The sequence below is a fragment of the Cloeon dipterum genome, chromosome 2, assembly GCF_949628265.1.
Source record: "Cloeon dipterum chromosome 2, ieCloDipt1.1, whole genome shotgun sequence".
Lineage (NCBI taxonomy): Eukaryota > Metazoa > Arthropoda > Insecta > Ephemeroptera > Baetidae > Cloeon > Cloeon dipterum.
The window spans coordinates 25,722,565-25,737,105 of NC_088787.1; the positions used below are offsets into that span (position 1 = coordinate 25,722,565).

Sequence of the window (14,541 nt, forward strand, 5' to 3'; positions counted from 1 at the left end):
CTTCTGACAGAACTCGAAGAAACTTTATTCCGTCCATTTGCTTTTAATTTCCGTGCAAGACTAAAACAGAGACAGAGACACACAAGTGCGCGCGTCTAAAAATATATCATGTTACACGCACCGCGCGACGTTTAGACAGTGTGGGTGATGAAGGAAGCAACAGCATGTTGTCCCCGCGTCGTTTAACCATTTCAAAGGGGCCGCGCTGTTAATTAAGTTTGCCATTTAAGACCTCGCTCCTTGATTTACGAGCCGGGCCGCTTTTCCTCCATCGCGCAACGCGCAGGGGCGGGTCGCTGCTTAACTGGCCTTGTAATCGCTGGAAATTAGGCAAAAGTGGCCGCAAAATTTGCTACTCTTTCACCCAGAACGCACTCGAACGGCCAATTCTATTAGATGCAATTGGGGGAGCCGAAACTTCGCTGTTTGAATCACGACGATCAGCATTTCTTTTCAAATTTTTGTCACTGATGTACATGGTATTAAATCTACATCTTTTTTTAATTAGTGTAAGATAAATACTAATAAATGAGGTTCATTGCAAGTCGAAAAGTGCTCAATGAGTCTCCAAATAAATTTTGATGTTAATTTTCAATCTTTCTGATCTACTCAATTGTTCCTCTCCACTTTTTGTTTCTTTTGAATTTGTTTTAATATTATTATCACTTGGGCGAAAATAAATTGAACTAAACTAGCCAAAATAGTATTACATATGATAGTTTATTTAATTGAATGAAGTTAAATAAAAATTCGTAGAGCTCTTTTTTCTGGCACAATTTTACTTTCGCAATATACGGCGAAAACATTTTTGGTTTAGGCGGGGATGATTTTCCAGAAGGCTGAGAAGAGCCAGGCGAGTAGGCAGCTGGTGCCGACTGCGGTAAAGCCGGCTGAGACCGTCGACGCGACGCTGGCCGAGCGCACACCGCACCACGCCAGGGCTGCCTCGGACAGTGCTTGGAAAATGTGCTGGCCATCAAAGCCGTAGCACGGTAACAGGTTCAGCAAGGCGAGGCCGGCCGAAAGTGCCGCCAGGTAACTGCTCAGGCAAGGAAAACTCTAATTACGATCCAAGGAAGGAAACATTTTTTCCTAAGTCGAAACAATCCCAATGAAAGATAATATCAAAAAATATAGTTGAACAGTACTCAATTAAGAGGCAGCACCTTTTAGAACATATCGCTAAATTTTTCTTTGGCAAATTAATAAATTTCAATCAAATGAGTAGCTAGATAAAATTTAACCGTTATTTTTCAAGTTATGACGCGCGTTTCAAACTTAAATTTAATATAACAAGTAGACTCACCAATAAAATCAGCAGACGGTTTTTTTTCAATTTTTATGTGAATTTGAACTTATTTTTTGGACTTTTATAAAATGCCAAGTCATCAATTACAAACACATTTTTATAATTTAGAGATCTCCTAGCATGGTTCTCACCTGAAACAGTTGTATAGCATTTCTGGGCAGTGAGGAGAAAGGTAGGGCACCGATGGCACCCAGTTCGAGATCTCGACAGTCTGGTAGAGCTCGGCAGGCGTGCCGAGGAACAAGACTGGTGGCCGTTGCGAGTTGGACCGCTGGATAACGACGAGACGCGTGCCGTTGACGGCCGCCTCACCAATCTGTGGCCGCACCGACACCAGGCCGGCCTGACAGAGCGAGTCAGACGTCTTCTGCTTGGACGCTTCAACGACGTCACGTGCGCGTAAGCACCACCTGTAACAGAGGGAAAAAATATTCATGGACTTAAAACCAATGCAAGGTCTAAAATTATAATTTTAGATCTTTACTCAAATGATATAAATTTAGATTTAAAATTTTAATCACTGAAAATGTCAGCCTATCAGTCCAACACAACACATTGTTAGATTTTTCAAACTAAATTATGAAACTGAAGAAAATTTCCCAAAATTTCTAAATATTGATCTTTACCTGCAAAATTTGAGCTATTGTGCAAGCTATAGTTTCCAATTGAACGATGACATAATTTTTCCATAAGAGAGCTTATAATACACCCAGATCATAGAGCCAACTCAAATCAAGCCTTCGTAATCAAACATTGAATTTGATATAACTTCATAGTAATGAGAAACAATTAAGAGTAATTCGGACCTGCTGTCATTTTCTGATAAAAAGCAGAGGTGGTTGCTGAGATCAGGCGAGCAGCAGGACTTGTCAATGTCACGCTTCTCTTTGAGAATCGAAGAAGGAACACAAAAGTCTATCTGCGGCTGCTTTGCAATTCGGTGCAGACAGCTGCGAAAGCTGCTCTTGTCGTGGACAGTGCAATAGTTGACCCCTGTTATGTGATCACCGTAGCTCAAACCAGCTGGTCCAGCCACGCCTGAATTCTGGAAAGAGGCGATGAGAACAGTTATTAGTACATTTAGCAGTCTTATTTTTAGTTTGTGATACTAAATGCCTCCTTTCATCTGCGATAATTTAGGAAAAATAAATATTTTTAACAGATTTGTCACAGTAATTAAAATATTGTTAACAACAATTTTAAACCCCGTTAGCAGAGTACTTAGTGAATTCTGATTTTCCTCTCCCCTCAAATTTGAACAAATTTGAATTTTTTTATGCTTCTTCAGATTAGCAAATATAACTTTAAATTAAGTCAGCAAATTGGGATAATTGAAGATCAGAGGAGTTTACTCAAAAAGTGATAGTTACAAAAATTTCACAAAACTGAATTTGATTTATTTTAGCTGCGAAAAAGAAAAAATATTCATTTATGAATGTTCATTTTCCTCCTATGAATTTGATAAAAATTGACAAGTTGAAAACAGGTCTCAATTCACTGGCAGAAAAAAAAGAGCGATGAAAAGATCGCAACCCTAATGGACTCTTTAACTAAAAATAATTCAAAACAATTGGCTCCATTGATCTATAATGTATAAATGGAAAAGAACAGACAAAAATTAATTTTGCTTGTCTTAAAAAAAAGTATGAATTCAATGAGAGGATGATTACCGGGTCGACTTTGGTCACTGCAACGCCCTCGTCAAGTCTGTAAAGGTGCGAATGGGACAGGGCGTAGAGGATGAGTAGCGCCAACAGGGAGAGGACCACGTTGTGCCACACGCCAGCACACAGGATACGCAGCCGACGCCACGTGGCCAGCGAGTTTAGTCGCTGCGTGCTGATCTCAACAGCCGCCACTGGCACCACTAGAATCAGGTGTGCTCTGCACCCAAGCACTGATACCCCTTCCCTGTGGACAATGATATGAGCTGTGAGAGTGAATTTTGGATTATAAAAATAATCAGTAAGATTAAGAATTAAATGGACTGCTTTACAAGGTGAGATCATTGTTTGTAACCAGAAAGGGTAGAAAGTTGGTTAGTATACTGGAAAAAACACAGCATGAACAACAAAAGGACTGCGATATCAAATTTCAATATTAATATTAATGTATCATATAAGCTATTAAATTCACTAAAGCTTATTTATTTATTTTGATTGAAACTGTGTACATTTATATTTTTAATTGTATTATATTACATCTTTGCTTTTTTGAGAGTGTTGTAATTGTTTTTCATTCTTTTCTTTTGTAAAGCTGTTTTTGCAATTTGTCAAGGCAGGAGAATAGATAAATGAATATAAATAAAGCAGCATTCTCAGATCTCGAGTAAATTGCTGAAAATTTGACCAAATTGATTATTTGATTTTTCAGTATTTATTATATAATCCTGAACTTGAAATTCAACAATGAGTGAGTTTTACAAGTACAGCCCTTATAAATCAATTTACCTTCCAGCAGCCAGGGCATGACCAAACTCATGCAGAACTCCACCAATCGCCAGAGCGGCCATGTAATTGCCCACCTGACTCAAAGGCAGGTTGACTCCAGGCACCTGGGAAATCATGCCGTATGTTAGTAGTGAAAGCGCCAATCCAAAAAAGTAAGCGAAAAGACAGAAAGGGGGAAGATAACTACATATTAGGGGTGCCAGACTTCCAAAGCTAAAACCCGGAGATTTTGGACTCCAAAAACCCGGAGATCCCGCCGTGTTAAATTTTCAGTCCCAAACCCGGAGATCTCTGGTCGAAACCCGGAGAGTGGCAGCCCTACTACATATACTAGATGTGAGTCTTACTACAGGTTCCAGGACGAGTCCTGAAGGTTGGTCTGGCGAGCCCTCCTTGTGTGGTCCCTGGCCGAAGAGGCCCCTGAGCACGAGGAAGGCGGCCACGGGCATCAGCAGCAGCGACACTATCACACCAACGCTGAACCAGACGGCCAGCATCTGCGGCCGCCAGTTGGACATTTGCTGGAAGACGCGGTTCAGCGCGGTCGTGTGCCACTGCAGCCGGAGGAAACTCACTTCGAGGCCAGTGCCCTGCATGAAGTAGATGTACGGCAGGTGGCAACAACTCTGCAAAGTTCAGCAAATAAACTCGGATACGTATATCTCGGACGCCGGACTACCTTAAAAATGAGGTCCAGGAAAAAGAGGACGCAGTGCAGAATGAAGATTACCAAAAGAAGATAAGTTCCGTCCATCGTGTTTTTGTTTCTTCCAGTCGATAACAACGAAAACAGCTAATGCATGGTCTGCTCGCACAGGGTCAGAGTTCGGACATTCTCCGAGGATTAAGACTTTTCTCTTTTCTATACGAAAATCGATCAGATCTCTACTGTCACATTTTCGCCTCGAAAGTGGTTAACATCAGCACCGTAACATCATCTGACACTCCAGACCAGAACGTATGTAAACAAATAATATCTTCTGTTCTGTCCACGACTGGTGAGTAGTCGACTCGACCAATCATATTGCTGCATTTGAAACGCCCGCGAAACACATCACAGAGCACAGAGGAGTGTGTGCCATGAAATATAATATAATCTCGTATATATTCGATAAATTCAATTGATTTATTTGATTTCCTTACAGTTTTGACATGAAGTTTTGTGACGTTAAGAAATAAATAGATAATAAAATCTTTTTCTCGCCGCATAGAGCAGCTTTTTTACTTTTTTGAGTTTTCACACAACTGTCTGCTTAAGTTTATATTGTTGAGCTCTTTAGTTTATACAGTTTTAGTCACCAAAACAATTTTTGCCCCACCCAAATAAAAATATATATATTTTTGTCAATTTGGCGTAAAAACCACTGGAGTGAATATCGGAAATCCACTAATTCTTCAAAAATTGCATGAAAAGGTGATTATTTGAAATATATATTTTTTGCTCTTTTTATCCCTGCCCGAGGACCGGAGGACCGGGAAGGGCGCGCACTGTACTAGCACGAATGCTGAAACCCGGGTCCCAATAACACCGCGAACGGATAACATGGGCGCACCAGGCCGCACAGGGACCCAGCCCACTGAACGGCCACTTGCCTCCGCACCGAGGACTGCATTGAAACGCTAGACATTTGTCCCGTGAAGCCAAATCACGCACGATGGAAAGGTGCAAACCAGCAAGTAGCGAGTCGGCGCCGGTGCGCCTCCCAGCCCGTTGAGCAATTTGAGCATTTCGAGTCACTAAACTAACCACTTTTTGCCATATCTCTGACATTGGGTAGCCAGTATTAGATCTCTGAACTGCTCAAATACCTCCCATTGCTTTGACACTCCTGAGAATGCCTTAACAATGCGGGCCAACGGCGGGCTTTTATTGAAGTACGAACTATATTGATCAGGCTGTCAATAATTGATATAAATAAAAAATAACGTTGTTTCAGAGTCGTGTCACTGTATATGGATACGGCTCTGGAACGTGTTAATAATTACATGCACAAAAACCTGTCTGTAGAGATAATATAGTTCGACTCGTCTAGACCTTCCCCCTAGATTGTCGAAAAGTGATCAACTACTGAACTACCACCTTTACCCTTCATCAGTTTAAAGTTTTACCCTTCAGTTTAAAGTTAAAAAATCTAAAGATCACAACCAGAATTTTCATCGCATTTTTTACAACGGAGGTAGAAAAGAAGCAAAAATTGGGGTTGGTGGTAATAGTTTTGCGCTTTAATTTTTCCCTCTCTTGACATTTAATTACAAATTGTTCAAAATTTCAATTTTTCACAATTTCAAAAAAATGGAAAGATATTTTGTTATATCGTAAGTATTCACGCAGATATTTCATGAATGTGTGCACGCAGAGAATGCGGAGTATGAAATAAATTTAGTCTATCGCTTAATTTACATAGCAGCCAAACTGAGCAGTACTTTCTTTTCCCTACCCGTGCGGCCACCCCGTATTTACTACATTTCAGTGATCAACCCCAAAACCCATCGGCTACCTAGGGGAGATCTAGACGAGTCGAACGGTGTTCAGGTTTTGCAATTCTGACTAGCAGAACCTGAAATTAGGCCTCGGCAATATTTGTAAAAAATTTAAACTTGAATTTTTGCCAACATTGGGATCACCAAATCTCGGGTTTGAGCCATCAGAATTGCGAAAACTGCACACCGTCCGACTCGTCTCAAACTCCCCTAGGTAGCCGATGGGTTTTGGGGGTGATCACGTACCTACCCCACCAACCCCAATTTTGTTTTTTTCTTCTTCAGATGTAAAAAAGCATACGTTGATAATTTTTTTCGCAGGTTTTTTATTTACCTATTATGTAAACGAAATTTTTGACAGATTATCATAGTTCCCGGTTTTACACATAATTATTAAATTTCTAGGCTCTCGTTGGTTGAAAATCAACGATGCCTGCATTCCTTAAGTACATCACCATGGACAACTTCAAGTCCTACAGGGGCTCCCAGAAAATCGGTCCTTTGAAGCCGTTCACGGCTGTCATCGGCCCCAATGGCTCCGGTATATATTTTGCATTTGTTTTTAAATTTGATGATATTGACATAATTTTTAACTTTTGCAGGCAAGTCTAATTTCATGGACGCCATCAGTTTCGTTATGGGAGAAAAAACATCGTGTCTGCGAGTGAAAAGACTGAGCGAGTTAATCCACGGCGCCTCCGTTGGCAAACCAGTCTCTAGATCGGCATCCGTGACCGCAATTTTCGAGCTGGAGGATGGCACGGAGAAGAGTTTCTCCAGGGTCGTCCTCGGCTCCTCATCTGAGAACCGCATCAATGAAGAAGTGCGTGATATTTTTTGAATTATAAGCAGGACATTAATAAAAATTATTTTCACAGACCGTCAGCAGCCAGCAGTATCTGTCAGAGCTGGAGATGCTGGGAATCAACACAAAGGCCAAGAATTTCCTTGTCTTCCAGGGCGCGGTCGAGTCGATCGCCCTGAAGAATCCGAAGGAGAGAACTGCCCTGTTTGAGGAAATCAGCAGGTATTAAACTGGTTTTAAATTTAAAATGTATAATTTTGCATCGTTCGGCACAAATTTCAATGTTCCATCATGATTAAAACTCAAGATATTCTCATTTTTACAATCATAAAATTTGAGAAGCCCGTTTCTCCAGATTTTTCACGAAAATTAATTTATATTTTTATTCTAAGATCTGGTACTCTGAAGGAAGAGTACGACCGGCTAAAGGTGGAGGTGTCACAGGCGGAGGCGGACACGCAACACACTTACAACAAGAAGCGCAACATCGCCCTGGAGAGGAAGGAGGCGAAAATGGAGAATGAGGAGGCCGAGAAGTACCAACGGCTGAAGGACGAGCTTGCCGAAAAGCAGGTTGAGTTAGCGCTTTTCCGACTCTACCACAACGAGAAGGACATCGAGGTGATCACCGACGAGCTGCAGACGCAGCAGCAGGTCGTGCAGCGCATAGAGCAGTCCAAGGAGGGCAAAGAGGAGGAGCTGAAGGAGAAAAAGAAGGAGCAGGGTAAGATTGGCCGAGAGATGGCCAAGACTGAGCAGGAGATCAGAGAAATTGTGAGTATTGTTTTAGTGCTATAAAAGCTACGGGATTTTTTAGTATGATTATTCTGCGTTTGGGAGTTTAAGTCTATGGATAATTTTGTGTGCTTTTAAACACTTAATGAACACAAATCACGCAATTTTAAGACTCCTGGGCCACAGTGAAATATATCTCAGGAGAAAAATTGAAGCTGCAAAATCTCGTATAAATCGATTGTACAGCAAAAATTAAGGTTAAGGTACTTTTATGCGGCGCATAAAACGATTTCTGGGCTTCTTTAAAAAAGACAAAGTTCTCTTAAAACTTTTAGTTCTGTATGATTAGAAAAACATTTTTTAAATGTAAAAATTTTATATTTCTGCCGTGTTTTGTCTTCAATTCAAAATATTCACTAGATTCATCACTTTCTCAAAACCGTTTGGTCACTGTACCGTCACCTCAATCTTAAGTTTGTGCTCTTTGCTCAACAAAAAAAAATTATTCAAATATTTCACTCCCAGAGCGTTCAGGTGGGTCAGAGGATTCAGAATCACTTCTTAACAAACAAACTCGCATTCCTTTTCTTGTTGCAAGAAAGGGGCAGCACGTGCTCGGTTCGATAATAAAAATCTTGGTATTTTTGTTGAGCACTGCGAAATTTCTCGACTATTTATTTAGACTGTTTATATCAAAGTCATTGGAGCCATCAAATTAGCCGATTGAATACCTTTTTGGGAGCTAAAACCGCGAAATAAATCTTTTATATTTTGAAAATGTGAAATTATTTTGGCAATTAAATCGCCCATAGGAACTGAGAAAATATAAATTTTAGGCCAAGGACTAGGATATTTTATCCATTTTTAAAATATTCTTTTTTGCCTCTAGGAAACGGAGATTAACAAGAAGCGGCCTATGTTTATCAAGGCCAAGGAGAAAGTGGCCCATCATCAGAAGAAACTGGAAACGGCCAAGAATTTGATGGCTCAGTCCAAAAAGGCGTATGACGCCCACATGGAAGACATTGCCGAGCTGGAACGCGAACTGGCCGAAGTTGAAAAGAAGAGAATGGATTATGAGGAAACCATTGCTGGAGAATCACAGCAACAAGGTATATACGTCCTAAAAATTAACAGTGATATTTATCTTGTGGTTTACCGAAAGCAAAATTTTGCACTAAAATTTACTTCAAAGAGAGTCTAATGCAATTTTTTCCAACTATCAATTTTTCAAGTTTGTAGACTGCTCATAGCCAAACATTTCGAATTAATCAGCTCTTTTGGTCCAGAAAACCAACTAAATCGGCAAAGTGTGAACATAGTTCAGCGACAATTTGCTTTGAAATCTTAAAATTTTCTCTTAAGCAGCCAATATTTCCGCTCCAAAAAAAATAGAATCTTATAAATTGAACTTTTTAAGTGTTGGCGGCTTCGAACACTAAAAGTTTATACAACTAGTCAATTAGTTCTGTCTTCTAAAAAAATACCTAAAATAATTAAATTCTTTAACCAATTTAAATTTAATTCGAAAAAGATATGAAAAATTAATAAGAAAATTTTATTTTCAGGCAAAGAACTTAACCTGGAAGAAGATCAGATGAACCAGTACCACCGTCTGAAGGAGGAGGCGGGCCGTCAGTCAGCACTCCACCTGCAGGAGCTAGACTCAGTAAACCGCGAGCAGAAATCGGACCAGGACCGCCTGGACAACGAGTACCGCCGCAAAACCGAGATAGAGAACCGACTGAAGCAGAAAGGTCACGAAATAGACGAGGCCGAGAAGCGAATCAAGAAACTGGGCGAGCACATCCGCTCAAGCGAGTCTGCTTTGGAAGAGCAGCGGCGGCTGCGGCGCGAGTTAGAGAGCGACGTCGGCTCAAGCAAGCACAAAGTGACCGATTTGCAGAGGGATTTGGAAAATGTGGCCGAGCAGCTTGACGAAGCCCACGTGGATAAACATGAAGAAGCCAGACGCAAGAAGAAGCAGGAGATTGTCGAGAACTTCAAACGGCTCTACCCTGGAGTGGTGAGTTGTAATACTTTGATTTTTTTTATTTATTTATTTTTTGAGTGAATTTAATACATAAGAAATAATCACGATTGCATTTGCTTACCACCTGGTTTTTTCACCACTCAATTTTTACCAATTTCTTGAGCAAGAAATGCAGGAAATAAATTTTTCCATTTTTACCCTGTGAAAATCTAAAATTTGATTAATTTGGTTAATTTTAGTATATATAATGTTCTAATTTTTTTAGTTCGATCGGATGATCAACATGTGCCAGCCAATCCACAAGCGGTACAATATGTGCGTGACAAAGGTTCTGGGCAAGTTCATGGAGGCGATCGTGGTGGACACGGAGAACACGGCCAGGCAGTGCATCCAGTACCTGAAGGAGCAGATGCTTGAGCCGGAAACCTTCCTGCCGCTTGACTACATCCAGGCCAAGAACTTGAAAGAGAGGCTCAGGTAAAATTTATGAAATATTCGTATGCCTGGTACGAAAATGAAAATTTATTTGTTTATTAGGAACATCCAAGAGCCGAAAAACGTCAAATTGCTGTACGACGTGTTGCAGTACGATCCTTCAGACATCAAAAGAGTCGTTCTTTTCGCTACAAACAATGCTTTGGTTTGCGAATCACCTGATGATGCCATGAAGGTAAAGCTAAATTTAAAAAATAAAAGGTTCATATTTTTTAATCTCAATTAAAATTATGTTTTTACGAAATTCCGACTTTTTTAAGCCGCAGAAAATTGAATTGCGTTTAAACATCACAATTAAATTTAAAAATTGTAGAAAATAATATAAATTTTTGAATATCAGTTGTCAGTTAAATACTTATATTAACTATTAAATGAAGTTCAAGAAGAGTAACTATTTGATTTTTGAGCCTCTTTTTGTTATTTAACTTAGTGTTTTTTTATTATACAATTAAATTTATGAAATTTTTTTCTTATTTAGGTGGCGTACGAGATGCAAGACGGCCAGCGTTACGACGCCGTGGCGTTGGATGGCACGTACTACCAGAAGTCTGGCATGATAAGCGGCGGCTCTCTTGATTTGGCGCGCAAGGCAAAGCGCTGGGACGAAAAACACTTGTCTAACCTCAAGTCGGAGAAAGAGCGGCTGATCAAGGAGCTGCGCCAGACCATGAAGAAGTCGCGTAAAGAGAGTGAATTGACCACGGTCGAGTCGCAGATCAAGGGGCTGGAGACGAGGCTTAAGTACTCGAAGAACGATCTTGAAAACACCAGCTGCCAGATCCAGGTCATCCAACAGGAGATTAAGCAGCTCAAGCAGAATCTCAATTGTTTTGAGGTAGGATGCAAATTAATTTGCTGAGTATTAAATTAAAATATTTACTAAAATAAATTGATCCTATAACTGTAAAAACTACTCTTCCAGCCCAACATCACGATCATCGAGAACAAAATGCGCAAGAGGAACGTGGAGATCGAGAAAATCAAGGAAAACATGAACAATGTCGAGGACATAGTGTTCAGGGAGTTCTGCGTGCAGATCGGCGTGAAGAACATCCGCCAGTACGAAGAGCGAGAGCTCAGGTACTAATTAAATAAAATATTTGCCTAAAGCAGAGTGAAAAATAAGTGAATTTTAAACCAGAACACAGCAAGAGCGGGCCAAGAAACGCCTCGAGTTTGAAAACCAGAAGAACCGAATCCAGAATCAGCTTGCCTTTGAAAAAACCAGGGATACTGAAAGTGAGTTGTATATTAATTCTGTGTATATTTATTATTTTAAAAATAAATTGATTTATTAATAAAGACCAGGTGCTAAAAACTCAGGAAATGATTAAATGTGAAATATTTATAGAACAGTGCGAAATTAAATAGTTTTCAGGCTTTAGCAACAGTTTCCCACTGGCACTAATAATTAATTTTCCATGTATTTCCTCACAGAATTTCGTTCATTCCTAAATTTGTTTTTTTTTTTAAATTGCCACCTTTTTTATGTGAAACATCGAACAATTTATAATTTCTTTGTATCTCAGGTAACATGAGGCGGTGGGAGAGAGCTGTGCAGGATGACGAGGACGCGTTGGAGAAGGCGCGGCAGGCAGAGGGTGTGCAGCTGGCGGTAATAGACAAGGACATGAAGGATATGGACAAGCTGAAGAACGAGCGGCTGAACAAGAAGGTCGACTACGACCGACTCGAGGAGGACATTGGCAAGATGCGGCGTGAGGTCGGGGTAGTCGCCAAGGAAATACTGACCGCGCAGAGGCAGGCGTCCATTCTTGAGTCAAAGATCGAGCAGAAAAAGGGCGAAAGACACAGTATCCTCACCCAGTGCAAGGTCAGGAGTTTCTCTTTTTTAATATTTACGGAAGGTTTGTTGTTTATTTTCGGCTTGAATAATATTTCGTTGAAATAAAAAAATTTGCATGATTTTTTGGTTAAAAGGAAGTTTTTTTTTTAAAAAAAAGCATGATTTGTAGTTAGGAAATCCTTTATTGCAAATTTTTAACGCTGCTGCAAAGATGTAATTATGAAGTTTGAGAAAATAAATCCTCAAAAATTATCACAAAAAATAAAAGTGAAGATTTGATGGTTTTTACTTGTAAATCTAGATGGAAGATATTCCCATACCAATGCTGAGAGGCAACATGGAGGACATAGGAGGTCCTGAAGCTAACAGGTAAATTATTAAATTATGTCTCAGGTTTATTAATTAATTTATGGAAAAACTTTGAAACTTTCCCTCCAGAAAAATCGAATTTGTCTTTAAATTTTCCAAATTTTCAACAGGATGCTATAAGTGACGCTATTCTGTTTAATAGGGAATTTTTAAATTATATATAATGTTCAAATCAATTTTTAAAATTCCACATTTTTTTTAGTGTATATATTCCTAATATTTCCAGATAAATTAGCTGAATCTCATGATGTTAAAAAATTAATTGCAGAATAAAGATCGACTACGGTGCCCTTCGGTCTCAGTACAAAGACCTGGTTGACCCTGACGACAAGAAGAAAATGGAGAACAGTCTGGGCAAGAAGCTGAACGAGTGCATCGCCAACATTCAGAAGATCAACGCGCCCAACCTCAAAGTAAACATCAACTTTTAATTACAATATAAATAATTTCTAACCTTGAATTAATGTCTCAGGCGATGCAAAAGCTGGACATGGCCAGGGAGAAGCTGCAAGAGACGGACAAGGAATTTGAAAACGTGCGCAAGAAGGCGCGCAAGACAAAGCAGGCGTTCGAGCGAGTCAAGGCTGAGCGCTACAAACACTTCATGGACTGCTTCCAGCTCGTCTCAGACAGAATCGATGGCATTTACAAAGTAATTACTCAATTAAATGGCGTTGAAACGTGTATTTATTTCGAATTTCCGCAGAGCCTCGCGCAGAACCAGTCGGCGCAGGCCTTTTTGGGTCCGGAAAACCCAGAAGAGCCATACTTGGATGGAATCAACTTCAATTGCGTCGCCCCAGGAAAGCGGTTCCAGCCCATGTCCAACCTTAGTGGAGGAGAGAAGACAGTTGCTGCCCTTGCCCTGCTTTTCGCCATTCACAGGTATGAAAATTCCTGAAAAATTCAAATAATTGTCCCAAAGACAAGGAATTTATCAAGGAAAAATAATGTATTACTATTTTAATTTTTAGAGAAAGTTTTGGGTATATTTATTGCATTTACAAGAGGTCAAATTTGGGATAAAGTGTGTTTTGAAATTTTCTGGTCAAGCCTGATCGATTAAACACCAAATTTGGTCAAAGTTTAAGGTCAAATGTGCATTATTTCTGTGAGTTATGTTGCTCAAACTATCAAATCAGCACGAATCAAGAGTTTTTAAGCATTTTTCGGACACATTTTCAAAGTGGATATTGGTACAGCTACCAGCCAGCGCCGTTCTTCGTGCTCGATGAGATCGACGCTGCCCTGGACAACACCAACATTTCCAAAGTGGCCTCGTACATCGTGGAAAAGACCAACTCGCTCCAAACCATTGTCATCTCCCTGAAAGAGGAATTCTACTCTCACGCCAATGCTTTGATTGGAATCTGCCCCAACGTAATAAAATTTACACGATTTAAATACGAATCTCAATATTTCATTACAGATTGACCAAGGAGTGCTGGTGAGTCAGGTGCTAACCCTGGACCTGATGGAGTACTATGAGCACAAATAGGTATGAACTCATCATCTTTATTTGCTGCTCTTGAATTTTACCTTTTCGTCTACTTGTTGTAAATAATTAATATCATTTTCGTGTATGTGACTACTAACTATTATATATAGTATAGAAATAAAAACGGCGGTCATTGTCAATTAAATGTGTTTCAATTTATTATTTAATAAACGGAGCCAAAATTAAAAAGTTGGATTACGGCCTGCAATACTTGTGTGTACAAATTACACATCTGAATAATATAATTTATTTCTTCTGCTCCTGCACCGCCAACCACGAATGAGAAGCTCCTTGGTGAACTGGGGTTTTTCTCTTGGCAGCAAAGCTGGCTTGTGAAACAGAAACAGGAGGAGGGGAAGGACGTCGCGCTCTTGCGGTGCCAAAGCGGAAGCATTATTCGCAAATTCAATTTGCAGATCTTATAAACGGCACAACGGCAGCGAGGAAAACTTACAGGGAGCGATAATTTGTTGTTTGGTAACGCACTTATTGTTACGCGTTGGACATAATAACTTAGGTTCTCTTTGAATTGAGACCATAAAAGTAACCAAATCTAATAATGAAAATTTACTCTTCACTAATAAGATTTAAAAATAGGG

General features: G+C 39.9%; 2 protein-coding genes across 3 annotated transcripts; one reads left to right on the forward strand and one right to left on the reverse strand.

The window, feature by feature from the left end:
* Positions 1 to 759: 759 nt before the first annotated feature.
* On the reverse strand, positions 760 to 4,724 carry S2P (membrane-bound transcription factor site-2 protease). The gene is made up of 7 exons (XM_065478869.1): positions 4,439 to 4,724; positions 4,107 to 4,385; positions 3,760 to 3,863; positions 2,980 to 3,220; positions 2,116 to 2,354; positions 1,441 to 1,719; positions 760 to 1,039 (listed from the first exon to the last, which is right to left on the reverse strand). Exons 1-7 carry the CDS (start codon positions 4,511 to 4,513, stop codon positions 814 to 816), a joined length of 1,443 nt encoding a protein of 480 aa, XP_065334941.1. The 5' UTR covers positions 4,514 to 4,724; the 3' UTR covers positions 760 to 813.
* Positions 4,725 to 6,625: 1,901 nt separating this feature from the next.
* Positions 6,626 to 14,020, forward strand: LOC135936589 (structural maintenance of chromosomes protein 1A-like). Of its 2 annotated transcripts, XM_065479458.1 has the most exons (18): positions 6,626 to 6,781; positions 6,843 to 7,063; positions 7,119 to 7,267; positions 7,438 to 7,819; positions 8,670 to 8,892; positions 9,349 to 9,806; positions 10,039 to 10,250; positions 10,311 to 10,443; positions 10,747 to 11,103; positions 11,191 to 11,348; positions 11,410 to 11,507; positions 11,798 to 12,102; positions 12,377 to 12,444; positions 12,713 to 12,857; positions 12,917 to 13,096; positions 13,151 to 13,329; positions 13,647 to 13,824; positions 13,874 to 14,020. In XM_065479458.1, the coding sequence occupies exons 1-18, from the start codon at positions 6,670 to 6,672 to the stop codon at positions 13,940 to 13,942; spliced, it is 3,627 nt and encodes a 1,208-aa protein (XP_065335530.1). In that variant the 5' UTR covers positions 6,626 to 6,669; the 3' UTR covers positions 13,943 to 14,020. The 2 variants fall into 2 exon arrangements, with proteins under 2 accessions (XP_065335530.1, XP_065335531.1); XM_065479459.1 differs by lacking the exons at positions 13,151 to 13,329; positions 13,874 to 14,020 and having other exon boundaries at positions 13,647 to 13,818.
* The last annotated feature ends 521 nt before the right edge of the window (positions 14,021 to 14,541 follow it).

What these genes read in the sequence shown, in the direction of transcription:
- S2P (XM_065478869.1), bottom strand. Translation starts at nt 4,513, where the DNA reads ATGGACGGAACTTATCTTCTTTTGGTAATCTTCATTCTGCACTGCGTC. An exon ending in CATGCCCTGGCTGCTGGAAG is followed by an intron (nt 3,221 to 3,759) that starts GTAAATTGATTT and finishes CATTGTCCACAG; the next exon opens with GGAAGGGGTATCAGTGCTTG. An exon ending in ATGCTATACAACTGTTTCAG is followed by an intron (nt 1,040 to 1,440) that starts GTGAGAACCATG and finishes TTGCCTGAGCAG; the next exon opens with TTACCTGGCGGCACTTTCGG.
- LOC135936589 (XM_065479458.1), top strand. Translation starts at nt 6,670, where the DNA reads ATGCCTGCATTCCTTAAGTACATCACCATGGACAACTTCAAGTCCTAC. An exon ending in CATCGGCCCCAATGGCTCCG is followed by an intron (nt 6,782 to 6,842) that starts GTATATATTTTG and finishes TAACTTTTGCAG; the next exon opens with GCAAGTCTAATTTCATGGAC. An exon ending in AGAACCGCATCAATGAAGAA is followed by an intron (nt 7,064 to 7,118) that starts GTGCGTGATATT and finishes TTATTTTCACAG; the next exon opens with ACCGTCAGCAGCCAGCAGTA.